General features: G+C 56.8%; 3 protein-coding genes across 6 annotated transcripts in view; 1 reads left to right on the forward strand and 2 right to left on the reverse strand.

Annotated features, from left to right (window-relative positions):
* PACSIN1 (protein kinase C and casein kinase substrate in neurons 1) overlaps positions 1–12,024 on the forward strand; it is a 64,240-nt gene extending 52,216 nt beyond the window's left edge. For both annotated transcript variants that reach the window (XM_050787706.1, XM_050787707.1), the window contains 9 exons: positions 5,632–5,757; positions 6,708–6,864; positions 8,026–8,261; positions 8,778–8,933; positions 9,049–9,224; positions 9,627–9,747; positions 9,844–9,971; positions 10,947–11,134; positions 11,780–12,024. In XM_050787706.1, the coding sequence (XP_050643663.1) occupies positions 5,695–5,757; positions 6,708–6,864; positions 8,026–8,261; positions 8,778–8,933; positions 9,049–9,224; positions 9,627–9,747; positions 9,844–9,971; positions 10,947–11,134; positions 11,780–11,889 (1,335 nt within the window). In that variant the 5' untranslated portion in view covers positions 5,632–5,694 and the 3' untranslated portion in view covers positions 11,890–12,024. The remainder of the gene's footprint in view (positions 1–5,631; positions 5,758–6,707; positions 6,865–8,025; positions 8,262–8,777; positions 8,934–9,048; positions 9,225–9,626; positions 9,748–9,843; positions 9,972–10,946; positions 11,135–11,779) is intronic.
* Positions 1–27,108, reverse strand: part of RPS10 (ribosomal protein S10) — a 624,010-nt gene that overhangs the window by 102,893 nt on the left and 494,009 nt on the right. The window lies entirely within an intron of this gene.
* Positions 18,218–25,858, reverse strand: SPDEF (SAM pointed domain containing ETS transcription factor). The gene is made up of 5 exons (XM_050787800.1): positions 24,539–25,858; positions 21,478–21,675; positions 19,957–20,004; positions 19,692–19,838; positions 18,218–18,886 (listed from the first exon to the last, which is right to left on the reverse strand). Exons 1-5 carry the CDS (start codon positions 24,972–24,974, stop codon positions 18,708–18,710), a joined length of 1,008 nt encoding a protein of 335 aa, XP_050643757.1. The 5' UTR covers positions 24,975–25,858; the 3' UTR covers positions 18,218–18,707.

A 27,108-nucleotide genomic window follows, 5' to 3' on the forward strand; every position in this document is an offset into this window, starting at 1 on the left:
TGCTCACAATGGCACACAGTAGGCACTCAAAATTGCTGTGTCGTTGATGCTGCCTGCGTGCTGCAGCACCCCTGAGGACGGAGGGCGCCATGCTGAGGGCAGGATGGTCCTAGGACCACAGGGAGGAGGAGACCCTGGAACCGGACCCTGAGGGCTGGCCAAGAGGAGGGAAGGGATCTCCAGGAGAAGCCCGGCCTGGAGACAGAGGGTGGGTGGGACTCGGGACCTCCTCCTGGCTCCTGGCTCTGGTTGTGTCATCATCATCATTGTCAACATTGGCTGGGTGCCCACTGTGTGCAGGTAGCTGTGTCTGGCTCTGGGATAGAAATTCATCATTTCTGCGGTTTATTAAGTCAATGTTCAGAAGGTCCTTGGCATTTATTCATTCATTCATTCAACAAAAGTGCACTGCCCACGTACTCTGTGGCCAGCACTGCACTGGATGCTGGGAATACGGCAGAGAACCAGACAGATAAACACCGCTGACCGGACTGAGTGACATTCCTGTGGGAAGGAGGACACGCAACGTGATGAATGCCGTGCTGTGGATGGCATGTCTGGTGGTGACGAGGGCTGTGGAGAATAATATAGCAAGGACAGGGAGGAGGTGGAGGCTCAGGACCTGCCGGTGTCTGGGAGCAGCTGGGTGACTCCCAGGCCTGTGGTTGGTGACCACTGAGGTAGGAATCCACACAGCGCCTTGGTCCACACCAGGCCTGGCCTCTCCAGGCTCATGCTCTTAATTCCTCTCTCCCTTCCTCAAGCCAGGAGTAGGTGGAACACAGCTGAGGGCCCTGCCTTCCGGGTTCTCCTAGAGGCAGCTGTCAGGAGATGCCTGGGCCTGAGGAGAGACGCTTTTCACCCTGGGGCTCCTTTGTCACTGAGGCCTCCATTACAGACTTGGCCCACATCTCACTGGTAGTAGTTGGGGTTGCTGGCTCCAGAGCCCTGCACCCCCCCATTCTGCACTTCACAGGCTGCATCATCCTCATGGACAAGAAAGGCAAGACCCTTCCTGGCTCCACAGAAAGAGAGGGCTACCCCTGAGATGGAGCTGTTGCCTACAGGCAACGGCAGTGGTGGATGGATAGTGAGCGCCGACATTTGTGGAAAGCTCACCGTGTGTCAGGCGCGGTCCGGTGGCCCAAGGTCTAGTGCTCCGTTTAATCCTTGCAACAGCCCATTTTACCAATGAGGGCGCCGAGGCCTGGGAAGAGGAAGAGATCCACGCACAGTCTCACAGCCCATACATGAGAGAGCCAGGGTTCGAATCCAGGTTATTTGGCTCCAGAGTCTGGGTTGTAATCCTACTTTGTGCTGCACAGGCCCCAGGGTCAGTCCTCACTCTGCCACCCTGTAGCCGTGTGATCTTGGTTTACCTCTCTGAGTGTGGTCTCCGCAAGAAGAAAAAGAGGAAGCCCCTCCCTGTGAGGACTGCTGCGAGAATGAATGCGGTGCTGGTGCGAGGGCCTGTCCTGAGGAAGTGCTCAGTAAGCCTTGCTTCTGCTCTCCCGCAGGGCTCCCGGGGAATGAGGCTCAGCAGGGGCCATGCAGCAGGGGCTTTGGCTGGAGTGAGGATTGAATCCCAGCTCCGCTGTTTACTGTCTCAAAGGCCATGGGTGCACTATTTTAATCACTCCGTGCCTCAGTTTCCCCATCTGTAAATGAAAATAAGGCACACATAAAGCATCTAGAGCAGTACCTAGCACACAGTAGGCACTCGGTAAACGCTAGCTAGTGATAGCCAATGTTAATGTCAACACCTCTCTATGTAATGATAGTATGGTGGTCAGGAGTGTGCGCTCTGGATCTGGACGCTGGGCTCAAATCCCAGTTGCACCTTTCCCTAGCTGTGTGTATTAGGCTCCCCAGAGAGACAGAACCAGTTGGATGGATGGGTGGATGGATGGATGGATGGATGATAGATGGATAGATAGGTAGGTAGAAAAGGATGGATGAGAGGGGATTTGGTAGGGGAGCTGACTCACATGAGTGTGAAGAAGTCCCATGTTACGCCGTCTGTGAGCTGCTGAGCCAGGTGAGCCAGTACCATGGCTCCAAGTCCAAAGGCCTGAGAACCGGGGGGCCAGTGGGGTAACTCTCAATCTGCGGCCAAAGGCCTGAGGACCTCAGGGGCTGCTCATGCAAAGTCCCTGAGTCCAAAGGCCACAGAACCTGGAGATCTGATGTCCACGGGCAGGAGGAGCGTGTCAGCTCCAGAAGAGAGTCAGAACTCACCTTTCCTCTGCCTCTTCCTTCTCTCTGGGCCCTCAGCCGACTGGGTGGTGCCCGCCCACACTGCATGAGGGCAGATCTTCCTTCCTCAGTCCACTGATTGCAATGCCATCCTCTTTCCAAAACACCCTCACAGGCATACCCAGAAATAATGCTTCACCAGCTCTCCAGGTATCCCCTAATCCCATCAAGCTGACCCCTGAAATTAATCATCACAATTAGCAACCTCTGGCAGGTTACCTCGCTGCTCAGTGTAACAGCAGTTCCCATGTCACATGGCCATTGTCTATTCATTGAGCTCCCACACGCAGTGCTGTGCACCGTGTGTGGGACATTCGGCCCTCACTGCCTGCTGGCCACCGTCATTGCTGTGACAGCCTTAAATCATAAGATCACGCAGGGATGGATGCTGTGATGCCCTGGGCTCACTTCTCCCCTTGGTACCTGGACAAGCTCTGTCCCTGTTACATCCCTGAGTCCCTGGATTCTCAGCTACAGTGTGGGGTGACAGCAGAATCTGCCTGGTCAGATTGTGGTGAGGATTACAGGAGGTAGATTCGACATGTGAATGGTACGTGCCCAATCAATGCCAGCTGTCATTTATTGAGACACTAAAGGGTCTTCAGGGCTGAGTTAGCCTCATAGCCACTGGTGAGAGAAGGCAGATGGGCCTCATGCCCCTTTGAAAGGTTGAGGAAGGTTAAGAGCATGTCGAGTTTGCCCACAGGGAGTGCCAGGTGCCAGCCACATCCCTTTCTGACGGTGAGAGATGCAGCCTTTTTAGTGACAGCAGGTACCGACTGCCCTTCAAGAAGGACATGGCATTTGTCCCGAGTTGAGCCTCCTGCCTGCCCCCAGGGTGGGGGTGTGAGGCTAGTTTGGAAGAGGCAGAGGCGGGGTGGGAACGTGTGTCTAGTCACATGATGGGGGATTCACACACTGTCTCCTGGCTCTTGTTCCTGAGCCCACCCCTTTGTGGGTCAGAACTGAAGCTGGAGTTGGGAGGGCCTGGAGTCTGCCATGGGCTGGACACTAACCACCTCATCTAATCCTTAAGTCAGTTATATCATCCTCATTTCCCACCAAGGCCCAGAAAGGCCTGCGAATTGCCCATGGCCGCACAGCAGGTTGGTAGCAGAGCAGGGACCCCGAGGTTGGAGCTGTTTCCACTACGCATGCTCCCTCAGCTGGAAGCTGGAGAGACACATTACCTGCCAACACCAAGGGTGGACCCCAGCAAGTTCCAAGAGCCCTGAGCCTGGCCTGTTCTGCACGAGGTGGAGAGTGGTCTCAGCCGTCGGGCATTTTGGCCTGACATACCAGGTCTCAGCTGCACTGTCCCTTCCCTCCATGCTGACAGCACCCTCCATCCTGGTTCCCAGCTCCCTCAGCTCTCCCCCAACACAGGCCGGAGGGTTTCAAAAATATACACACGAGGCACATTAAAAAATTCATGCACATGAGGCAAAATTAAAAGGGCACGAAAGGACCTACAGAGAAAAGTTTCCCTCCCCCTGCGTACCCTGGCCACCCCATTCCCTGAAGACGGTCGCCATCACCAGTTTCTCTTGTGGTCCTCCCAAAACACTCCCTACCTATGTATTTTCCCCAGCCACACGGGTCAACACCTTGCTCTTTTTGCTTTAGTGATGTGGTCTGGGGAAGGTTCCATTCAGGAACAGAGCTTCCTAGACAGCCCTGCACCATACCTTACTGACCCGGCCCTCTGTGGACGGGTATTTGGGCTGTTTCTAGCCTTTTGCGTTTACAAGCAGTACTGTAGTAAATAATCTTGTGCATCATCTGGCTGACTGACTGGAAGTAAATTCCTAGAAGTGGTGTTGCTGGGTGAAGGGTGTGTACCCCATAATTGTATCAATGACAATTGTATGGTATTAAGTTACTTTCCCATTACCGTGGGTGAGAGACAAATGGCTCAGGTTCTACCTTTGTTCCCACAAGGGAATGCCTGTACCCTCCACCCAACTCCTGCCCACCCCCCACCAGCCCCCTGGCAGCTATGCATTACCAGGGGTCGGGGCAGAGTTCTGTGTGACATTAAGGGTTCTAGAAGGGACTGTGGCCCCAGGGATACCTAGCTCACCTGGCTGACCATGCTTCCTTAAACATCCCTGCTTTTTACTTCTCTGTATCTAAATTTAAAATGTTCCTTATGAAGCAAGTACTGCTTTATGAGTGAAAAGTGCCAAGTTAAGAAAAGAAAAATTCAGACTCATTTCTTTGTCCCTTGATGAAATCCAGCCATCCTCCCTCTCACCCACCCCCACTGTGCGCGAGTTTATGGGAAAGTCTGTCTGTGGTTCTTCTAAAAGGGAGGGAACAAAATATGTTTAGATGCCTGAGGGGTGCAAGAGGCAATACGGGGTTATTACTGGGAAAGAGCCCCAGGCCCTGGACAGATGGGGAACCCTAGGGGAAGGGACATCCTCAGCCAACCATTCTTACATGTTATTGCCCCTGCCCTGAGCCTGAGAGCCAGCTGCTGGTAACGGCTGGGGGTTCCCTGGACCCCCAGGTTGGGCTGAATCTTGCAGAGGCCAGCCCTCCCTGAGCATCCACACTATCAGGGTTCATAGTCCTGGGACTGCAGTGCAGAAGCAAGAAGGTGTCCCCTGGTGCCTGGATCCAGCTAGAGGCTGGCAGCTCACAGCCGGGCCAGGCCCAGCCTGGACTCTGCTGCCTCTTTGAAAACCAGGCCCCTGGCCCTCTTGAGTCCTGGCTCCTGACTACTGAGCCATTCTTGCCTGGGGTAACAGCGAGGGCTGGCTGGGGAGGGGAGGAGGGGAGTGCCCACCTTGGCCCTGGGGCAGCGCACGGCCTAGATTGGATAACCGTGATGCCTGCTGACAGATCCAGGGCAGACACAGCCACCCCAGATGCTCCCATAGATCTCGGTGGTGTGACCTGTGGGCCAGGACGCCACACATTGGGATTCCCAGGAGATTTGTAAGGAGCTAATGGGGGCTGCTGAGGTTGGCAGCAAGGGCAGCCAGAAGGGCATTTACAGGGTCCCGGGGCTCAGATAACTGAGGCGGCGCTGAGCCTGGGCTCCAACAGTTCAGGAGACAGAACCAGCTCTGGGGGCTGGGGCTGGGGCTGGCTTCTGAGTGGCGGTGCTCATACTGGAGCTAGAGGATTGATTCGAGGGAGGGGGAAGGAGGAGGGATGGGGAGTTGGGCATGAGGGTGCTACAGGGCGACTCTTAGGGTTACCCTAGGTCTGGTGAGCTAGTTTCTGGACAGGAAGCTGACATCCTAATGCAAGCCTCCTCCCATGGAGCCCCTATCCCATCGGGTTGGGGACCCAGGACTGGAATGGGGCAAAGGATGGAAGGCCCTTCTCTCATCTCCATGGATCTCTCTCCTGCCCTCCCAGTGCATGAGCAGCTGAGCCTGCTAACCGCAGCTCCGCACTTGTCCATCCCCCTGCGGCTACACCATGTCCGGCTCCTACGATGAGGCCTCACTGGCTCCAGAGGAGACCACCGACAGCTTCTGGGAGGTGAGGCTCTCATGATCTCCAGATTCTGGGGACCAGACAGCCTGGCTGTTTGGAGGCCAGGCTCCCCTATTACTCACCCCATGACCTCAGGCCCCACTCCCCAGTCCCCCAGGCCCCTCCAAAGCCCTGGGTGTCCAACAGGCAGCAGTAGCCATGAAGTGGCCCAAGAGCACTGCCCACTGAGCCAGGAGCCCCTCTCTCCCCACAGCTGCCCCCAGAGAGAGCCTGTGGCATTTCACAATGTGGGAACAGGCCCTTTGTGACTCTGGCACTTCCATCAGGCAGGTACAGCACAGCCTTTCCCAGCTGTTCCTGTTTCCCTCGCTCGCCCCCGATGCTGAGGTGGGCAGGGGTGGAGCGCTGGACACAGAGAGAGGGAGTGAGCTCCCAGAGCCCCACGGGGCGCCTTCAGGCGCCGCCAGAAGCCAGCATTTTCAGGGCCTTCGGAAATATTTGAGACCTGGAGGAAAAAAATTGCTATTGGCTCCTGAAACCCAAGACGAAAACTGCCAAACCTAAATTAATAAGCGTTTAATGAGATGTCTAGAAAACATAATATTATGTCAAGAAGCTGCAGCTCAACTCAACGCTTATATGACTCTATATAAATATAATAGATTTAACTCGCAAAAACAAAATGAATAATTCATTCCAGCCCAAGTCCAAATTCTAAAAATCCTTCTGCATTTTGTGGCAGCGAGGAAATCATGTTTAAATTGGGGTGAGGGTGCGTGTAGACGGTGGGGCCTGACGCAGGGTGCTGGAGCCTCCGAAAGTCAGTTTCCCTGCTGCGTTGCGGCTGGGCAGCGGGGCTGGGGGCGGGGGCGGGGCCGGAGGCCGTGGGCGGGACGGCGGGGCGGGAGACAGTGGGCGTGGCCGTGCTGGTTGCGGCGGGCGGGGCAGGGGACGCTAGGAACCCGCGGGAGTGGTGCTCGCTGCTTGGCCGCCAGGTGGGGAACTACAAGCGGACCGTGAAGCGCATCGATGACGGCCACCGTCTATGCAACGACCTGATGAACTGCGTGCAGGAGCGCGCCAAGATCGAGAAGGCGTACGGGCAGCAGCTCACGGACTGGGCTAAGCGTTGGCGCCAGCTCATCGAGAAAGGTGCTCCCCCAGGCTCACATCCTGCGCGCCCCCAGGCCATCACCCGCCCCCTCGGTCTGGGTCCTGGGAGCCCTGGATACTTGCATGCACCATGCCCTGCATCTACCAGCCATAGGACCTTTTCAGGCTCTGTTCCCTCCTAGATCAAACCAGGCTTACCTGTTCATCTGTATTTTGTACAACTTTAGGTTGGATTAAAAAAAAAGCAAAACACTTTTTATCTTGAAATAATTCAAACTTTGTGTGAAAGCTGCAACAGTAGCACAGAGAATTCCTACACACCCTTCCCCCAGACTCACTGGCCCCACGTTTGTTTTCTCACCGACTGTTTATTGATATGCATATGTTCCGAACCTTTTGAGAGTAAGCTGGAGCCATTATCCGTTTACCCCTAAATTCTTCATTATCTCCTAAGAACAAGAGCATTTGCTTATGTAACCAGAGTTCAACTACCAAATTTGGGACATGAATACAACTCATACACACATTTACCATAACAATTGTGCTTGCTAGTCCAGGATCTAGCGCAGTCGCACATTGCCTCTATGCATCGTGTCTTCAGGTTCCTTTAATCTAGAACAGTTTCAAGTTGCGGTTTACATATACTTGTTCGTGTTATTCTCTTGCAGTATACTCTAAACCCCATGAGAGCAGGGGCTGGGCCTGCACCACCTAGCACAGTGCCCTGCACAGAGCTGGTGCCAGTACACAAACAACAAGTCAATGTGGAATGATTGGTCCCCAGTGGCCTCCTGGCATCTGTCACAAGCTTCAGCTAACATTCCTAGAGCACCCACCTACTGTGTGCTTGGCGCTGTGCTGGGCTTGTCAGAGCTCACAGGGTCCAGGCTGCCCCCCTCTGACCCCACTCTGTGGGGCTCACACGTTGACGGGAGAGATAAAGAGGAGGGAGGTACAGCTGCAGATACTGTGAGAAGAATGCAGCAAGGGCTGCAGGCCGTGGCAGTTGGGTAGAGCAGTCAGGGAAGGCTTCCTGGAGATAGTGGTTGATGTGGGCCCTAGAGGATGGGGCCATGTAGAGCAGAGGAGGGCATTTCTGTTGCTATGGCAGGAAGGGGAAAGCCTCAGAGAAGGGAGGTGTGAGGGGGGCCTCTGGGCAGGGGGCAGTGAGGTTCCTGTGACCTATTGCCACTCCCTCAGGCCCACAGTATGGCAGCCTGGAGCGGGCCTGGGGTGCCATAATGACGGAGGCAGACAAGGTGAGCGAGCTGCACCAGGAGGTGAAGAACAACCTGCTGAATGAGGACCTGGAGAAGGTGAAGAACTGGCAGAAGGACGCCTATCACAAGCAGATCATGGGTGGCTTCAAGGAGACAAAGGAGGCTGAAGATGGCTTCCGCAAGGCCCAGAAGCCTTGGGCCAAGAAGATGAAAGAGGTGCTCAGTGGGTGCTGCCACGGGTGGGGTGGGGTGGGCCCGTCTTATCAGAGGGTGCTGATCCCAAGGAGGGCATCTATGGATGGGTGGGCTGGGCACTGCCCTCCGGGATTGTGCCCACAGGGGAGCAGCACTGCCTTCCAGGAAGAAATATTCACAGATGGGTGGGCAGTGCCCACTGGGTAAGGAGACCCATGGGCAAGAGGGCACTGTCCCCAGGAAAGATACCAGCAGCGCAGACGGGCACATTGGCCCCTGGCTCCCCAGATGGGGTGGGCACTGCACTGCCTGACAGGAGGGTATCTGCAGGGGAGCAGGCAGTGCTAAGCAGAGACACAGCCACAAATGGAGGAGTGCTGCTCCTGAACATCTGGAGCCAGGGCTTGCATCCCTTCTGGCTCTTAAGAGTGTGGGCTCACAGCTCCCAGGGAGTGGGCAGGGGAGGAGTTGATGGATGACCATGTTTGCTGCTGGTCACAGATGAAAACCCTACTCCCTATTCCCCCCTCCCCACAGCTGGAGGCAGCCAAGAAGGCCTACCATTTGGCTTGCAAAGAGGAGAAGCTGGCCATGACACGGGAGATGAACAGCAAGACAGAGCAATCGGTCACACCTGAGCAACAAAAGAAGCTGCAGGACAAAGTGGACAAGTGCAAGCAGGATGTGCAGAAGGTGCTGGCCGGGCCGGGATGGCAGCAGGGGGTCTGGGGGTCCCCTTGCAAAGGATGGTGGCTGGGAGCTGCAGGCCTGGTTAGGTGTCACCCTCTCTCCATTCTGGTGCCCACAGACACAGGAGAAGTACGAGAAAGTGCTGGAAGACGTGGGCAAGACCACACCCCAGTACATGGAGAACATGGAGCAGGTGTTTGAGCAGTGCCAGCAATTCGAGGAAAAGCGGCTGGTCTTCCTCAAGGAGGTGCTGCTGGATATCAAACGGCACCTCAACCTGGCTGAGAACAGCAGGTACCTGGGCATGGCAAGCACCGAGGGCACAGGCACAGCCAGCAGTTGGTGTGACTGGCATGCAGGGCATCCCAGCCCTACATCATAGTGACGGGAAGGGGAGGCAGAGCTGCAGGGGTCAAGAGGGATGAGGCTTCAAACACAGCGGCTGTTGGGTGCAAGATGACGCACACTGCGTACTCTAGAAATACATGCAGGGTGATGGGTGAATGGCTAAGGTGGGAGGGAGAAGGGAGTTCACTGAGCATGCCCGGAGCTGCTTCTTGCAAAGGCCACATGATTCCTGGCTGGGCAGCATGCCCAGCACCCTGCTTCCCTGAGTGGACTCCGGCCCCTCACCAAGGATGAGAAGGGGCCATGGTGAATCTGTGCCCTCCACCTCCCTCATTTCCCTGAGCACAGCTACATCCATGTGTACCGTGAGCTGGAGCAGGCCATCCGGGGGGCTGACGCTCAGGAAGACCTCAGATGGTTCCGCAGCACCAGTGGCCCCGGCATGCCCATGAACTGGCCCCAGTTTGAGGTGAGGATATGTGGGGATGGGAAGGGGAGCCTGAAGAGGCTGAAAGGTGCCTCAGGGCATAGTCCCCCAGCCTGACTGCTCCACTGGCCCCACCAGGAGTGGAACCCAGACCTCCCTCACACCACCACCAAGAAGGAGAAACAGTCCAAGAAGGCAGAGGGAGTGGCGCTGACCAATGCCACTGGGGCAGTAGAGTCCACATCCCAGGCTGGGGACCGAGGCAGGTGAGTGCCTCCTGTGGAGCTTCCTGGGGCCAAGAGGGACCCACACTCTGGGGCAGCTGAGTTGTGCTTCAGAAGACAAGAAATGATCTAGATCATAGCAACTATGTCTCCTCTCTAAAGGAGAGTGGTAGTTCATCACTCTAAAGCAGCGGTCCCCAATCTTTTTGGGACCAGGGACCAGTTTTGTGGAAGACAATTTTTCCACCGATGGGAGCGGGGTGGTTTTGGGATGAAACTGTTCCACCTCAGATCATCAGGCATTAGATTATCATAAGGAACGTGCAACCTGGATCCCTCGAATGTGCAGTTCACAATAGGGGTTTGCGCTCTTATGAGAATCTAACGGCGCGGCTGATCTAACAGGAGGTGGAACTCGGGCGATAATGCTCCCTTGCCTGTCACTCACCTCCTGCTGCGCTGCCTGGTTCCTAACAGGCCACGGACTGTCTGCAGCCCCAGGATTAGGGATCCCTGGTCTAGATAATAGGAACCAAGCCTCCTCTCTAAAAGATAGTGGTAGTGGATCCTTCTAGAGCACCTGCTGTGTGTGGCGCGGTTCAAGTGCGTAAATATTCCCGTTTTACAGATGGAGAAACTGAAACCCAGAGAGGTTAAGTGACTTGCCCAAGGTCACATTGCTAGTTAATAAACCTCAGAGCCAGATATGATGCCCAGGAGGTCTGACTCCAGGATCCTTGCTCTTAATCATTAGGTGGTACTCCTCCTCCCGGATGAAGACTCAGACTTGCCCTGGGGTCCCCTTAAATGCCCTTTCCCTCTTGGGCTGAATAATAACGCAAATGGCCCTGCATTTAAACATCTGTTTAAAGAGCTCATGAGGGTCACCCCTCCTATGTGGCTAATCCTTGCTCTAGACTTGGTAGAATTCAGGGTCAGAGCTCTGATTAGGAGTGGTTAGCCCTCGGGGTGTGGTGCGGGGAGACATTGAAGCTGGGTCCTCCCTCCGCGTCTCAGTGTTAGCAGCTACGACAGAGGCCAACCCTACGCCACCGAGTGGTCAGACGACGAGAGTGGAAACCCCTTTGGGGGCAGTGAGGCCAACGGGGGTGCCAACCCCTTTGAGGACGACTCCAAGGGAGTGCGCGTGCGGGCACTCTACGACTATGACGGCCAGGAGCAGGATGAGCTCAGCTTTAAGGCCGGTAGGGCGGCTGGGCGGGACAGTGCCTGAGCGAGGCTTGGGTGTGGATTGGGTGTGTGGTGGGGCAGGGGCGGTGCCTGAAAGAGAGGCTTGGGCCTGGATTGGGTATGTGGTGGGCCAGGGGCGGTGCCTGAAATAGAGGCCTGGGCCTGGATTGGGTGTGTAGTGGGGCAGCGGCGGTGCCTGAAAGAGAGGCTTGGGCCTGGACTGGGTATGTGGTGGGGCAGAGACAGGATTTGAAGACGGGTTACGAGGATTTGCAGGGAACTAAATGGGGCGTGGCCTGGGTTGTGGGCGTGACCTGGGCCCAGGATGGGAGTGGGAGCAAGATTTAGATTGGTTGGTGCCAGGGGCGGAGTCAGAACCTGAGAATAGGGTGGATGCGAGGTCTGATTTTGGGGGCGGACCCGACACCCAGATTAGGTGAGTGGCTGAAGTAGGCCAGGACCCCTATGCCAAGGGTGGCATGTGAATTTTGGCATGGAACTGGGGCTGGTCTCCAGGGGCAGGGCCTAAGAATCTAAGACCCAGTGCAGTAACCGGGAGGGGGGTATTGGAGGGCTCCCTTTGCAACTGGTGTGTTGAGGGAGGGGCAGCCTTCTCTCTGAGCCCTCCCCCCCGCCCCGCCCCGTGTTCTTTTTCCTAGGAGACGAACTCACGAAGCTGGGCGAGGAGGATGAACAGGGCTGGTGCCGTGGGCGGCTGGACAGCGGGCAGCTGGGCCTCTACCCTGCCAACTACGTGGAGGCTATCTAGAGGCCCTCCCTCCATACTCCCCTCACTCCTCCCCACTGCCTCCCCTCCCCTCCCACTCTCGTCTCCTTCCCCTCGCCATAGAGTTCCAGACATATTTTCCGATCAAGCTTTTATTTTTTTAAAAGTCAAAACAGAACAAAACAAAGTATACAGAGACAGAGCATTTGCAGGGCCACCTGGAGGCTGCGGTGCTGGGGCTTGGGATGATGGTCCCAGGGTAGGTAAAAGGCTTAGGACTTAGCCCAACATCACAACATCTGCTCTTTAGGTTCCACCAAAGAGACTCCTGAGCCCTGAGAGATGTCTCCTGACCCTTCCACCCTGCCTCACTCCCTCTGTCCCACTCCACTCCAGGCTGCCGGCACCTGCCCCATTCCCTGGCCTGGTTTCCTAACCTTTTCTTCCTCCCCTGCCCTGCTTCCCTTCCTCCACCACCCTGCCCTCAAAGGCCTCCTCTCCAGACCCCAGGGAGGGAGGCTTCCCCATCTTTAGTCTTCCACTCTACCCTGGGGAGCATCCTCTACTCCTAGCTGCGTCCCTTGGGCCCAGTGGGACTGGAGGAGGAACAGTCACCCTCCTCCCCGCTGGAGGTTCCCAGGGGTCCCCCAGACATGAAAGAGGGGTGAGCTGGAGGAAGTCATGGTGTCACTGGGGTACAGGAGGGTGAATGAAGGGCATGCAGGCTCTCAGCCCGGGTTGTGCTAGCCCTCCCAGCCCCAGGCCCATCTGAGGGACCAAGACCCTGTTACCCAGGCCCTTCTTTCCAGCCATCAGCACTTTGAGCATCGGCTCTTCAGCAGATCCAAACCCCCTCAGCAACTTGCAGAGGACCTGTCCCTTCTCATAAGTCCCCTGGCCTAGGGTGGGGACCCCCAAACTGATGGCAAAGCCAGCAACAGTAGCAGCCTCCTCCTATTTGCTGGGGAGGAGGTCATATTGTCCCCCTGGCCCCCCACGCTCCCTCCATGTCCATCCAAAAACCATAAAATCACTGGGTTCCACATCAGCCTCCATGAGGCCAAGCCTTGTACCTGCAAAGCTCTTGGCCTAACCATCTCTCCTCTTCTCTGACCTGCCTGGGGAGCCTGCAAGGGCCCCATGGGTGCCTCCAGCCTGAGACATCAGGGGAGAACCTGCAGCTGAGTTTGGCAGAAAGGAGGAACCCTGGCCCTCAAGAGGAAGATAGTCACATCATGTATTTCTTCCTTGTCCCCACAGCCCCCGGAACAACATTCCCCCTGCTGGCAGCCCTTCCATCTCTCCAAGCCTGGGTCAGAGTGAAAGGACCTTCGGGGGTGGGTGGAAGCAAAGGGCCCAGCTGCTGGTTGGTGAGCAGTAGTGCCGGAGTGCTAGGTACCAGCCTCTCCCGCACGAGAGGGTACGGGGGCTTAGGAAGCAGACCAGGGTTGGACAAAACCCCATGAGGGAGGGGAGCTGGAAGAAAAGTCTCTTGGGGACCTCTGGAGCAAGGAGCTGAGAAGTCCTGCAGCACCAGGTGAGACTTGCTTACGGTGGATGCCACTTCTAGGCCTCTGGACCGCAGATGCCCTCCTTCCTCCTGCACACCTGGCCTCCTGGGCCTCCAGGTAAAGAGAGAGAGCCAGCCCAGCCCTGTTCCCCCTCAGTCCTCCTTTGCTCTTGCTGCTTCTCCCAACAGCCCACTGTTAGGAGGTAGTAGACCCCAGCCTCAAGGTTCTGACCTTCTCCGTGTGGGCACGGAGGGTCCTGACACTCTGGCAGGGGCCTGAGCTGGGGCAGGCCTCCCTCAGGGCCAGGGGCAATGGCATCCCAGGGACAGGCAGACCTCCTTCCTGCTGCCAGCACCCCCTTCCTTATCACTGTCTGGTCTCTGGGCCTTGGCTGCAGCCTGAGATGAGCCTGAAGCCAAGATGAGCCTCCTCAGCACCTGAAGCAAGCTTTTGGAAGCCTGAGATGTGTCCTGGGCTCCTCAGAGCCTGAAGCAAGCTTTTGGAAGCCTGAGATGTGTCCTGGGCTCCTCAGCGCCTGAAGCAAGCTTTTGGAAGCCTGAGATGTGTCCTGGGCTCCTCAGCGCCTGAAGCAAGCTTTTGGAAGCCTGAGATGTGTCCTGGGCTCCTCAGCGCCTGAAGCAAGCTTTTGGAAGCCTGAGATGTGTCCTGGGCTCCTCAGCGCCTGAAGCAAGCTTTTGGAAGCCTGAGATGTGTCCTGGGCTCCTCAGCGCCTGAAGCAAGCTTTTGGAAGCCTGAGATGTGTCCTGGGCTCCTCAGCGCCTGAAGCAAGCTTTTGGAAGCCTGAGATGTGTCCTGGGCTCCTCAGCGCCTGAAGCAAGCTTTTGGAAGCCTGAGATGTGTCCTGGGCTCCTCAGCGCCTGAAGCAAGCTTTTGGAAGCCTGAGATGTGTCCTGGGCTCCTCAGCGCCTGAAGCAAGCTTTTGGAAGCCTGAGATGTGTCCTGGGCTCCTCAGCGCCTGAAGCAAGCTTTTGGAAGCCTGAGATGTGTCCTGGGCTCCTCAGCGCCTGAAGCAAGCTTTTGGAAGCCTGAGATGTGTCCTGGGCTCCTCAGCGCCTGAAGCAAGCTTTTGGAAGCCTGAGATGTGTCCTGGGCTCCTCAGCGCCTGAAGCAAGCTTTTGGAAGCCTGAGATGTGTCCTGGGCTCCTCAGCGCCTGAAGCAAGCTTTTGGAAGCCTGAGATGTGTCCTGGGCTCCTCAGCGCCTGAAGCAAGCTTTTGGAAGCCTGAGATGTGTCCTGGGCTCCTCAGAGCCTGAAGCAAGCTCTTGGAAGCCTGAGATGTGTCCTGGGCTCCTCAGCGCCTGAAGCAAGCTCTTGGAAGCCTGAGATGTGTCCTGGGCTCCTCAGCGCCTGAAGCAAGCTCTTGGAAGCCTGAGATGTGTCCTGGGCTCCTCAGCGCCTGAAGCAAGCTTTTGGAAGCCTGAGATGTGTCCTGGGCTCCTCAGCGCCTGAAGCAAGCTCTTGGAAGCCTGAGATGTGTCCTGGGCTCCTCAGCGCCTGAAGCAAGCTCTTGGAAGCCTGCAGTCCTCCCAGCTCCAGCGCAGAAGTCCCTCCAGCCTTTCCCCAGGCGGGAGCTGGGGTAGGGGGCGTCTGTCCCTCATCACTTACCTTGGAAAGGTGGGAAGCTGGCAATCTGCATCTTGGGGCCTGGGCTCCCCCTCTCTGTGCCAGCAGCTTCCCAGCACCTGCGGAGGGGCTGCAGCCCCAGCTGGACTCCACCCTGTCCCTCTTAGCACTCTAGCTGCCCACTCCAGGACAGGGACTCGAAACCCCCTCCATCCTGAGCAGCCACCTCCAGGGCCCTGTTTGGGACCACTCTCTCAGTCCCCAGGCTCCTCAGGGCTCCAGAGCAGGAGGGTCTCCTACCTGGAAGTCCCCTTGAGCTCCAGGGCCCAACCCTACCTGCCAGTGCTGGTGTCAGGGCACTCAACACCGAGGGTGGGGGCCGCGCCCCTTGCCATGCCCACGGCCTCCTCCTGTAGCCCCTGCCCGCATCCTCGATGCTGCACGGGCCCGCCCTGGCGGGGCTTGGCGAGTAATGTGTTTTGTCCCGAGTTAACCACCATTCTGCGGCCTGGTTCTGTAAGGAACCGGGGCTGCCCCATCACCCGCCGTCTGCCGCCCTAGGCTTCCTGACCCCATTAGTTCCGACACTTGTGAAACTCCGAGAAGTGCTGTGGTCTCAGCAATGCACCTGTTTTGTACATGATTGTGTAATTTAAAGGTATATAAATACAAATATATATATATATCAGTTGTGATTGTATGACTGTGGATAAAATCCAGAACTGTGTCAACCTGGCTGCGCATTGTCATCTTGAGTCTTGTGCGCCTTCTTCAGTCCTGGGGGTTTCTGAGCCCTCTGAGAGCTGTTTGTGGTTGGGATGCAGGAGGGCAGGGGTGGTGCCTGAGCAGGGCTGGGTGCTGTCGTGGCCGACCATCCATAGACTGGGCCACTGAGGCCTGGTCCCTTCATCCTGCAGGGGCCTGGGTCTTGTCTGGACTGAGGAGGGTGATACTGGAGGCTCCTGGAGCTCTGGCCCATTCAGGTTCCGGGTGCCTGGTGACAGGCCCTGACCAGGAGAGCTGGGGCGTTCAGGTTTCCACACTCATGGATTAAGAGTGAATGAAGCTCTCAAATAGGTTTTGCTTTTTAAAGCAGAATTCTAAAAGTGACCGCTGAGGCCCATGGTTCCTGGTTGTCCACGGTGCCAAGCTCCCTGTGTGGTGACGTTGGGCCGTGCCACACCTTCCTGCACCCAACCTGGCTCTGAAGGCATTTCTGTGTGGGACCCGTGGGAGGGCTCCTTGGGGAGAATTTCTCAGGGGCATAGGCAGGACCAGAGCTCTGGGTTCTCGGCTGTTCTTCCAGCCCCAGGCCCAGCTCTTGCTCCGGCTCCCTGACTCCCCCTGCACCCCAGCCTCTGGGGATCTCTTCTGGGGCAGCGCAGGAGTCCAAGGGCCAGTCCCAGTTCTGCCATCAGCTCACTGTGTTCCCACCGTCACCCGGGTCTCAGCTTCCCCAGTCGGGTGAGATGTCTCTCTCAGGGTCCTCTGGCCCTGGCAGCCTGGCAGGGCCATCACACAAGCCCATTACTCAGGGCAAATATACGCCAGCCCCTCCCTGACACCCCGTGCCCCAGCCTCAGGGTGTGCCAGGCAGGGAAAAAGGTTGAGATGGAGATTGAATCTATCAGCCACCCCATCTTCCTTACTCCTCCAAACCTACCTCCATGTGAAGCCCGGTTTTAGCCAAACAGAGAAATCTTCAAATAAAGACAAAAGGTTGTTGTATTGTCTTACCTGCACAGGCTGTTCCATTTAGTGATGGGGGGCCCTGAGGGTGGGGCCCCCATGGAGAAGGGTCAGAGAATCCCCAGCCAGGTGGGGTTCTGCTGGGGAGGTGTTTGGAGGAGGGAGAGGAATCTGCAGATCGCTGCCGGCTCACAAGGTGTCACTGGATGGGCATGTGCCTGCCAAGGTTCATGGGCAGGGAGCTGCCTCACCCGGGCCCCCACATCTACCCTTTCCAGAGCTGCTCCACCTTTGTACTCCTAGCATCCACTGCCCATACCTATCCTCTTGTCCAAACCCTGACTGAGATCTGAGGCCTTTCCAGGCCCAGGCCCAGCTGGGGACATACAAGCAAGTGGCTCCAGGGACTCAGTCAGGAGCAGGCCAGGCTGGCTGGAGACAAAACCAGTTCAGCAGAGCCTGGTTCTGGCCAGGGTCCCAGGCTCCCCCTGGCACTCCTCCCTCCAAGGGAGTGAGAGACAGCAGGGGCCCAGCGAGGCACAGGCCTGGGGCAGGGCCCCCTCCTCCCTGCAGTGCAAGCCCAGCTGACAGATGCCAAGGTGCTATTTGCTCACTGCTAGGAGCAAACTTTCTTCTGGACAACAAAATTGCTCAGGGCGGAAGGCAGCAGTACAGGGTAGCAATTAACCCTTGGTGGTCTGGGTGGTGCTGGCTCCCCTGCTGTTTCCTGGAAGCCAGGCCTCAGAGGATAAGGGTGAAAGAGGACCAAGGGTGCTAACCAGTCAGGAAGCCGGAGGGCTGGAGGGGCAGAGAGAGCCCTGTTCTTGTGGAAAGACAGGTATGAGTTACTCTGTCAATCAGCTGTGTGACCATCAGCAAGTCACTGCAGCACTCTGAGCCTCGGTTTCATCATCTGCAAAATGGGGGAGTAGCCCCTACTTCATAGTTTTGTTGGGAAGATAAATGACAAAGCACCTGGCACACAGTAGACCATAAGGACACTGAGCCGGGTGATAAATGTGAGGGAAGTGGGAGGAAGCTGGATGAGTTGCTTTGCCCGGGAGAGTGGGTGGCGGGTCCTGGTCACCCCCAGCATGCCCACAGACATCAATGCACACCCTCTTCCATCACGCTCGGGGGTCTCACACCCACTCACAGGAGCTCACATCTTCACAGACGGTACTGCTGAGGCCTTCAGGAAACAGAAACGGGAGCCGACCAACCTCTCTTCCACCCTGTTAGCTGCAAAGCCCTGCTCTGCAACAGAGCAAAAGGATGCGAAAGATACCTTCCCCATTCGGGTCCATGAAGAACCTCTTTAACACCAGCCTTACCACCCGCCTCTCAGCCCGAACAGGGACAGGGAAGATAAGGTGGCTGTTCTAGCCCCTCCTTGACTTTGAAGCCTCACTATCTCTCTCCCAGAAGCATCTACCAGTCAATTATCCCTTTCCCTTTAGGCTCAGCCCAAAGCCGCCTCCTCCAGAAAGCCTCCCTTGACTACTCCAGGCCCTGTGACCACAACCACACTTGACCATTGATGACCTCGGGGCTGTGCCATTCACTGCGCAGACACTGGGGACATGTCAGTTCTCTAGTATCTTTATTATCCATTCCCGGGGGCACTCCTGGCTCCCTAACTCAGGGGTGCAGACGTCTCCCTGCACCATGCCAGGTATGGTGCGGATTGGGAGGCAGGGGGATGGAGCAGAGAGAGCCCTCCCTGGGCTGCCTGTGGCCTTCGCTGAGTCACTGCCCTTCTGTAGGCTCTGCTCTGGAAATGCTGGGGTCAGAGGCAGGTAGAGGGGTCCTTTGTTGGGGAGCAGTCCTGGCTCCCTCTGTCCTCCAGGGGAGCAGCTGGGCCTGAGGAGGAAGCACCCCTGCCCTGGGGTCCCGAAGGCCCCAGAAGGCCCATCTCCCCCTGAGAGCAGCGGGCCGCCTCTCCCTGACCCTGGGCTCTGGAAGGTCAGAGCAGCAGAGCAGACTGCCCATTTTCCCCCAGCTCAGGGCCTGGCTGAGGCAGGACAGGCAGGAGGGAGGCCCCGGAGGGCGGGTTTTAGGCCCTGGGCCGGGCACTCAGATGGGGTGCACGAACTGGTAGACAAGGCGCTGGGAGATGTCTGGCTTCCGGATGATGCCCTTCTTGTAATACTGGCGGATGGAGCGGCTTAGCTTGTCATAGTTCATGGCGGGACGATTCTTGCGGATGCCCCACAGCCGGGCCACCTGGGCTGAGTCCTCAATTTTGAAGATGCCTGGAAGAGTAGGAGGGCCCCGAGAGAGCCAGCGGTATGAGTGAGTTGGCAGGAAGGAGAAAGACGCAGACCACCAGGTCAGCCTTGGGGCGAACCAAGAGACCCCGTGCAGAGGCCTCCTTCTGCTCGGGTGGGGAGGGGTGACCAGGGACCCGAATGCTTACTCCCAAGGTGCAGTAGTGGTGAGGGTTAAAGAGATGTGTGCAAAGCAGGTGCCACAGGCCCCAGTGAATGGCAGAGAATACTCTGGAGTCACAAACCTCCCGGCACAGTTGAGTCTGTGTACCTTAGTGGGTTCTCTGGGGCCCTGCGGGCCTGGCCCTTGCCAGCCCCTGCTCCTGTGTGGGGTTTGCGTGCCCTAATCCAAAGTCCTGTGTGGCTCCCAGCAGTGCCCACAGCTCACTTGGCAAAAGCACTCCTCCCCCATTACAGGTGTCCCTGTAGTTCCCAAGCCTGAAACAACATCTTTGCTATTCCCAGGCAGTTTTGGCCTGCGCAGCCCTTTCTGGCGGGATTAATTAATACGAGACGGTGGAGGGAGAGTCGATTTGGAGCTCGTTCCAGGAGCTGTGCTGTACTAAGCTCCTAAGTGAGACAGAGTCTAGCAGGAGACAGATATGGACACAAATTGCACACAGACCCCCCAGGGCCATCTCATGAAAGCTGTGTATTTGGCATCCAGGACAAAGGTGGAGATCAGCTTCCCCCCTCTGCCCGCCCCTGCCCCCATGCACAGTGCCTGGCAGAAGCCCCCACAACCTCCATGCTCACTGGCCCTGCAGTGCCCCTTGGGCACCCTGCTCACCCTTCTCCTTGTTGAGCCACCTAATGAAGCGGCCATAGCTGTGGGGCTTGAGTAGCAGCTCCTTGAGGAACTGCCACAGGTGGATGGGCTGCCCGGAGCATGACGAGTCCACCTCGCTGTCGGTCCAGCTCTCCTCACTGGTCGAGGCTGGGTGGCCAGGGAGGGGGGCAGTGAGTGGGAAGGGGAGGCCAGTCCCTGCTTCAGTGGCAGCCACCCCTCCACCCTACCCGAGCCCCCGCCCCCGCCCTGCCCCTGCCTGGCTCACCGCAGTAGTGAATCGCCCCAGGTGAAGTCCGCTCTTTCATCCAGGCCGCTGCAGGGCAAGGAGAGGGGGTTGGGGACCCAGGAGAGGTGGAGGAGGGGAGGCGTTTGGGTGGGGCTGTGGGGCCACAGGAGCCCCTTTGTGGCTGGGGGTTGCCCCTGAGGCTCCCTGCCACAGTCCCTGCCTCCTGCCAACCTGGGGAGGCAAGCTGGTTACAAGAAGCTGCTTCCTGGACGAAAATTCAGGATTTCAGCGCTGGGAGGGGCCATAGAGGGCTTGCACGCATCCGCTTGTTCAGATGAGGACATCTGACATGGGGGCTTGCCGGGGCTGGGGCAGGGCACTGGTCTCTGACAGGGTCATATGAGTGGGCCCTGCTTCTTACTCCTTGACTCATCGAGCAGGCACCATCTCCTCCAAAGCACCCGGCCCTGTGCAGGCAGCAGTGGGTGCCCAATGAGATTGAGACAATTTAGACACTCAGGGGCTGACACGCAGCCATTAGAAACTTAGGGCAGGCCGGGCGCGGAGGCTCACGCCTGTAGTCCCAGCACTTCAGGAGGCCGAGGTGGGTGGACTGCTCGAGCCCAGGAGTTTGAGACCAGCCTGGCCAACATGGTGAAAACCCGTCTCTACCAAAAAATACAAAAGTGAGCAGTGTGGTGGTGCACCTGTAGACTCAGCTACTCAGGAGATTGGGGTGGGAGGATCCAGTGAAACCAGGAAGTCGAGGCTACAGTGAGCTGTGACTGTGCCACTGTACTCCAGCCTGGGCAACAGAGTAAGACCCTGTCTCAAAAAACAAAAACTAAAATTAAAGCAGGGCCGCTTTAATTTTAGCAGAGTATAAAATTAAAGACATACTGTGTTTTTAATACCAAGACATACTGTGGTATGCAGAGCAGTGTAATACTCTGCTACTATTTATGTCAAAAAAATATAAGAAGAAGAAGAACTGCATATATGTATATGTGCTTGAATATTCATAGACTTTCCCTGGAGAGATACTCAAGAAACTGGTAAGAGTGGTTGCCTCTAGGGAGGGAGGCAACCTCCCTAGAGGCAACCCCAGTGGGGTCAGGAGCAGGAGGGAGAAACTGTTTATGGTGCACTACTTTTCACTATGGTCTATTTTATAACATGCACGTTTATTACTTATTTAATAAAAAAACAAACAAACAAACAAAAACAAAGGAAAACAAAATTTTAAAAGGAAAAAGGACTTCCTAGCGTCCACGGTTGTCCCCAGCTCTGACACCCTGCATCCTCACAGTCTGACTTCTACCTTTTAACCTCCCGGGTGCTCTGTCCCAAAGCTCTGGGGCCTTGACCAGGACTGCGAGTGGGTTGGGGTGAGGAGTGCACCAGGATCCAGGAGGCAGCTGAAACTGGGGCTGAGATTCAGAGTGGAGTCCAGCTGGGGGCCAAGGGGCTGCTGCCCCAGCAGAGGGCAAACTCCTGGCCAGCATCCTGTCCCTGGCTTGGAGCCTGGGAGGGGCTGCTCCCACCCACGCCACATCCTACCTGACTTCCAGATGTCCAGGTGGGCGTGCAGCACATCCCCACCCAGGGGCGAGCGCTGGCGGAACTGCTCCTCCGACATGGCGCACAGCTCCTTGCCCGCCAGCTCCTGGAACGCCTTGCCCACAGGGGGCAGCCGGTATTGGTGCTCTGTCCACAGGAGCCACTTCTGCACATTGCCGGGACTCCAGTCCACGGGATCTGGGCAAGAGGCATCCCCTCAGCTCAGGGGCAGCCTGAGAGCACCACCCCAAATACAGCCCCCCCTGCTGTGATGGGGCACCCACGGGAACCTGTGGCCTGAGACCTTGTGCTCCTGGGGGTGGGGGTAGGTCAGCCCCTGAGGGCCCCTGTGGAAGTGGGTACCCAAGAAGAGAGTGGGGCGAGAGGAAGGAACCAGGGCCCTAAAAAATGAACTTGGTTCAGGGCAGGGTAACCTGGTGCATCTGTACTTCCCGCCTCACTCAGGCCTTGGGTCCTCCCAGATCCCTCCAGCCTCTCCAAAGGACCTTTCAAGGGAGCCCCAGCCCCGGAGGGACAGTGACACTCTACTGGAAACACCTGGGCTTCTCCATCAGGTACTTCTTGCCTTTCCCAAACCCCTCAAGTAACCAGAGAAACACCCATCTGGGAATTAGTCTTAGAGCCCCACCATTCCCTCCAGCCCCTGTATCTTACAGATAAGGAAACTGAGGCACAGGGCACTCTATCCCCTCGTCCTCCACGGAATAAAGGGCTGGACACACAGGAGCTGCTCCGTGCACGTGTTAAATAAGTAAATGCAGGGCACAGGATGGTCATGGGGCAGCCACAGGCCCCAGAGGCCAGGAGGGGAGCCCTCGGCTAGGTCCTAGATATCCCCCTAGGGTGTTCCTCTGAGGTGAGCCTCATAGGCCTACAGGTGGGGGATAGGCTGGTGGGCATGGTCACAATAGGGCCTCCAAGTGAACACCATGGTCCAGCCAGTGTCCCAGCTGAGTGACCTGCAGGCTGGGCTGCCCCCACTTAATAAGCCCATTTTCCTCCCCGAGGTCAAAGCCATTTGTTCCTGTTCCCATTGTTCAGGGAGCAGGGCCCTCCCCTCCCTAGCCCTGTGGGTGGGGAGGAGGCCTGTGGGAGAACTCCTGGAGTCGGCCTGGCATGGGCATTGGGAAACTGGAGGACTGGGGCATCGGCAGGAGCAGCTTCAAATGAGGACATCAACGGGGCAGCTTTGGGGACAGGGGCCAGGCCTGAGGAATGCATGAAGACCCCTGCTTCCCAGGGAAAGGTGCACAGAGTTGAGTGCTGCAATGTCAGGGCCTGAAGACCGAGGGACATGGGTCAGGCCTGCCTGAAGCTGGAGAGGTGACGGCAGGACAGAGGACTAGAGACTCAGCAGCCCCCCCGCCCACAGCATCAGCTCCATAATCACGCCTTCCAGGTCTGGCTGATAGACACATGTATGCCAGGCCCTGGGACGTCCCCTCCTCATCAGGGCCTTCCATCCCACCAGACCAGTGACACATTTCTCTATTTATTTGTGATCTGTTTCCCTCACTATAATGTCAGCCCTACAAACACAGGGACTTTGTGTTCTGTTCACCACTCAATTCCCCAGTCCTAGAATAAGGCTTGGCATATTAGGAACTGCTTTTTGGCCCAGAGAGGCAGCTCATGCCTGTAATCCCAGCACTTTGGGAGGTCAAGGCAGACAGATCACCTGAGGTCAGAAGTTCGAGACCAGCCTGGCCAACATGGTGATACCCCCGTCTCTACTAAAAATACAAAAATTAGCTGGGTGTGGTGGTGGGCACCTGTAATCCCAGCTACTCAGGAGGCTGAGGCAGGAGAACACTTGAACCCAGAGGCGGAGGTGGCAGTGAACTGAGATCACGCCACTGCACTCCAGACTTGGTGATAGAGCGGAGATCCTGTCAAAAAAAAAAAAAAAAAAAAAAAAGAGGCCGGGCGCGGTAGCTCAGGCCTGTAATCCCAGCACTCTGGGAGGCCGAGGTGGGCGGATCACGAGGTCAGGGGATGGAGACCATCCTGGCTAACACGGTGAAACCTCGTCTCTACTAAAAATACAAAAATTAACTGGGCGTGGTGGCGGGCACCTGTAGTCCCAGCTATTCGGGAGGCTGAGGCAGGAGAATTGCATGAACCCCAGAGGCAGAGCTTGCAGTGAGCCAAGATTGCGCCATTGCACTCCAGCCTGGGCGACAGAGCGAGACTCCGTCTCAGAAAGAAGGAAGAAGGAAGAAGGAAGAAGGAGGAAGAAATGCTTCTTATTGAACAACTGTTTATTGAGCATCAATTATGTTCAAGGTGCTATCCTAGCATCTGGGGATGGAGTGATGAACAAAACACATGAAAATCCCTGCCTTTGTGGAGTGTACATTCCAGTAGAGGACACAGAGAGTGAGCGAGGTCAATAGATATGGTGCAGCACGACTGAGGAGAGTAAGTGCTATGAGAGGAAGCAGGTGGGAACAGGAGGTAGGGGTGTGGGCAGAAATTTTAGAAATTTTTCTTCTTTCTTTTTTCTTTTTCTTTTTTTTTTTTTTTCCATTTTTTGTTTGTTTTCTTTACCATGTCCTGTGCTCATGGGCAGCAATTTTAATGGAGGGGTCAGGGAAGGCCTCAGGCGGATGGTGCCATCTGAGCCAAGACCTGAAGGAAGTGAGCCACGCAGATATTTGGGGGAAGAGCGTTCTAGGCTGAAGAAGCAGCAGCGTAGTGAGTGTTGTGGGAACAAAGAGGCCACTGTGGCTGGAGCAGAGTGAATGAGGGGAGAGCGGAGTCCAAGAGGAGGTGGGGGGGCACAGAGCTTGAATTCATATCATTCAGCACCTACCAGCGGGGACACTAGGCTGGCATGGTTGGGACACTAGAGATGGATAGAAACCTTCCCAGCCCTGGCTCACAGCTGACTGTGTGTAGAAGTGCCAGCATCCCTGAAGTTGCCCGTGGCTGGGCCAGAGGTGGCCAGAGTCCATCCAGCAGTACCCCAACCCACCCCAGCAACCTCAGCCTTGCCTGCGACCCCTCTTACGGAAGCGGGCACAGGGAGAGGGCTCACCTGCGGTGATGTTGAGCAGCTTGCAGGCCGTCTCGATGTCCTTGAGCACTTCGCCCACCACCATGGACTGCACCTGCTCCAGTGAGTGCTCCTCCAAGGTCAGCCCGCTGGGCGCCAAGTCCAGGCTGCCCCCTGGGGCTTGGCTGTCAATGACCGGGCACTGCTCAGGCTCCTCAGGTGGCTCCTCCCTACTGCTGGCCCCAGGCACCTTGGCTGCCCAGCTGCTGTCCTCGGAGTACAGCATGTCAAAGTAGGAGAGGTAGAAGGCGGACAGGCCCTGCTCGGGCGTGGCGGGTGGACTGGGACTCCAGTCCCGTCTCTCGAGACCCACTGCCCCCGCTGCCACCTTCTCCAAGCCTGTCCGCGACACTGTGTCGGGGGGCAGCAGGAGGTGGCTGGGGGACACGCTGCTCAGACCCGGGCTGGCGCTGCCCATGCCGCTGCTGTTCGGGCTGGCGGCTGTGTCTACGGAAATGAAAGAGGACTCAGGTTTGACGGCTTCTCCATCCCTGTGGGGGCCGCTAAGCTGGTTATGGGGATGAGGGGCCCTGTGGACAGTGGGCTGGGCCTGGGACAGAGTTTGGGGCTTCCGGGTCACTGGGCAGCCAGGACATGGTTGGGCAGACAGGCCTTCTGTCTGGGAAAGACAGTGAGGTAGGAGCGGGCGCAGGACTGGAAATGGATCGCTCCCTCGATCCCCAAGGAAGCCAGGCTGGCTGGGACAGCAAAGCTCCACACATACTGTGCTTAGAACAGCCTTCTGAGGTTCCTGACCTCATTCAGCCCTCACAATGGAAGGCATGATTGCCCCATTTGGCGGATGAGCAAACTGAGGTGGGGACAAGGGGCCCTCAATGTCCACATCTTTCCTGCTGTAGCAAAGCTTGTTTTTCTTCTGCCCTTGACAAGGATAGGAGTGGAGGTGGCAGGCAGAGGCCACCATCCTAAAGGTGGCCATCATCTTCACCAGCAGGGGAAAGAAGAGAGGAACAAGGCGGGGGTGTGATGGGGTAGAAACCCTCCCACACGCCGGGCAGTTGACCAGCCCTTGCCCTCCCACGGGGCCATCTGGGGGATCTAAGTAAACTCAGCACTCTCGAGGTGGCCTCTGAGCAAGAGCTCACGGGTGTGCGTCTCCCCATACCCCGGGTTGGTGCATGGTACCCACCTCCCCTTATCCTCCCTTGGAAGGTGCTGCCCCCAGGGCCCCTTCCAGCTCCCAGAGCCCTCTACTATCCCCGATGCCTGGAGGAGCATGTGGCCACCCGGAGGCAGTGCCACATGCCAGGCTTTCCAGGGGGAGCAGCGGTGGTGGCGAGATGGGGCAGGGCTCCAGGAAACACCTAAAACCCTTAGCAACTCAGCTACCTGCTCCTCACTGCTGCCCCAAGGCCCTCCAGGGGGAACCATCTGGCCTCAACACAAGCAGTCAGAGGCCTTGCTCCCCACGGGTTCCCCAAGGGCTGCCCAGGCCCTTTTCCCTGAACCCCCATCAGAGTGCACAGTTTGGGTGAGAAGGGGGACTGGAGAGGTGCGCAAGCACTGATACCCCAGGATATTCTGAGATGGTAATGATGTGGGGACCTGAGACTTAAGAATACATCAAGACAGGCCCGGCACAGTAGCTCACGCCTGTAAGCCCAGCACTTTGGGAGGCAGAGGCGGGCGGATCACCTGAGGCCAGGAGTTTGAGACCAGCCTGGCCAACATGGTGAAACCCCGTCCCTACTAAAAATACAAAAATTAGCTGGGCAGGTGGTGGGTGCCTGATTCTCCTGTCTCAGCTACTCCGGAGGCTTGAACGCAGGAGGTGGCTGCAGTGAGGCGAGATCGTGCCACTGCACTCCAGCCTGGGCGACAGAGCAAAACTCTGTCTCAACAACAACAACAACAACAACAACAACAACAACAAAACAAAGAATACATCAAGCCAGAGGCAGACGATTACCAACAGATACACACTCCTAATAATACAGAGAACCAGTTAGGGAGGAGGAAAGGAGCAGATCAACCTGTTAAGGGCAAGTTAATTTGTGTCCTTTCTCAAGGGTTATTTATATTTTCAAGCGGTGGTTCTCAAAATGTGCTGTCTGGGCCAGCAGAACCAGCGCCACCTGGGAGCTTGCTAGAAACCTGGATTCTCAGGTACTTCAGAACCACTGAATCAGCAGCTCTGGGGGAGACTCCGCAGTCTGGTTTAACTGGCCTCTGGGTGATTCTCACGCATGTTCAAATTTAAGGATCTCTGCTTTAAAGGCAACTGGCCAGTGTCGGGGAAGGCTTTAATCAAAACACTGAAATCCTCTCTAAGGGTGACATTTATGGTGCCCTACTGGGACAGCGGGCGGGGAAGGGGGCTCCCCGATCCATCTCCAGTTACCCTGTGGGACTGACCCGCACAGCCTCCGTATGCAGCTGGCATTTGCTTCTGCAGGTGGGACAAGGGAAAGAAGCCAGTTTGGAAGACACCTCCCCTTTGGTAGGGCCACAGCTAGCCCATTTAATTTCACACAACTGAGAAAATGACATCCCTTCCCCCTGGATAGCTTGACGAATGGAGCCCGGGTAGA

This window comes from Macaca thibetana, chromosome 4, assembly GCF_024542745.1.
Source record: "Macaca thibetana thibetana isolate TM-01 chromosome 4, ASM2454274v1, whole genome shotgun sequence".
Classification (NCBI taxonomy): domain Eukaryota; kingdom Metazoa; phylum Chordata; class Mammalia; order Primates; family Cercopithecidae; genus Macaca; species Macaca thibetana.

Excerpts from the sequence above, each read along its gene's own strand:
- SPDEF (XM_050787800.1), bottom strand. The coding sequence starts at position 24,974 with ATGGGCAGCGCCAGCCCGGGTCTGAGCAGCGTGTCCCCCAGCCACCTC. Across the intron at positions 20,005-21,477 it reads CCTGGACATCTGGAAGTCAG|CGGCCTGGATGAAAGAGCGG; the intron begins GTAGGATGTGGC and ends CTTGCCCTGCAG. Across the intron at positions 19,839-19,956 it reads TGGGGCGATTCACTACTGCG|CCTCGACCAGTGAGGAGAGC; the intron begins GTGAGCCAGGCA and ends CTGGCCACCCAG.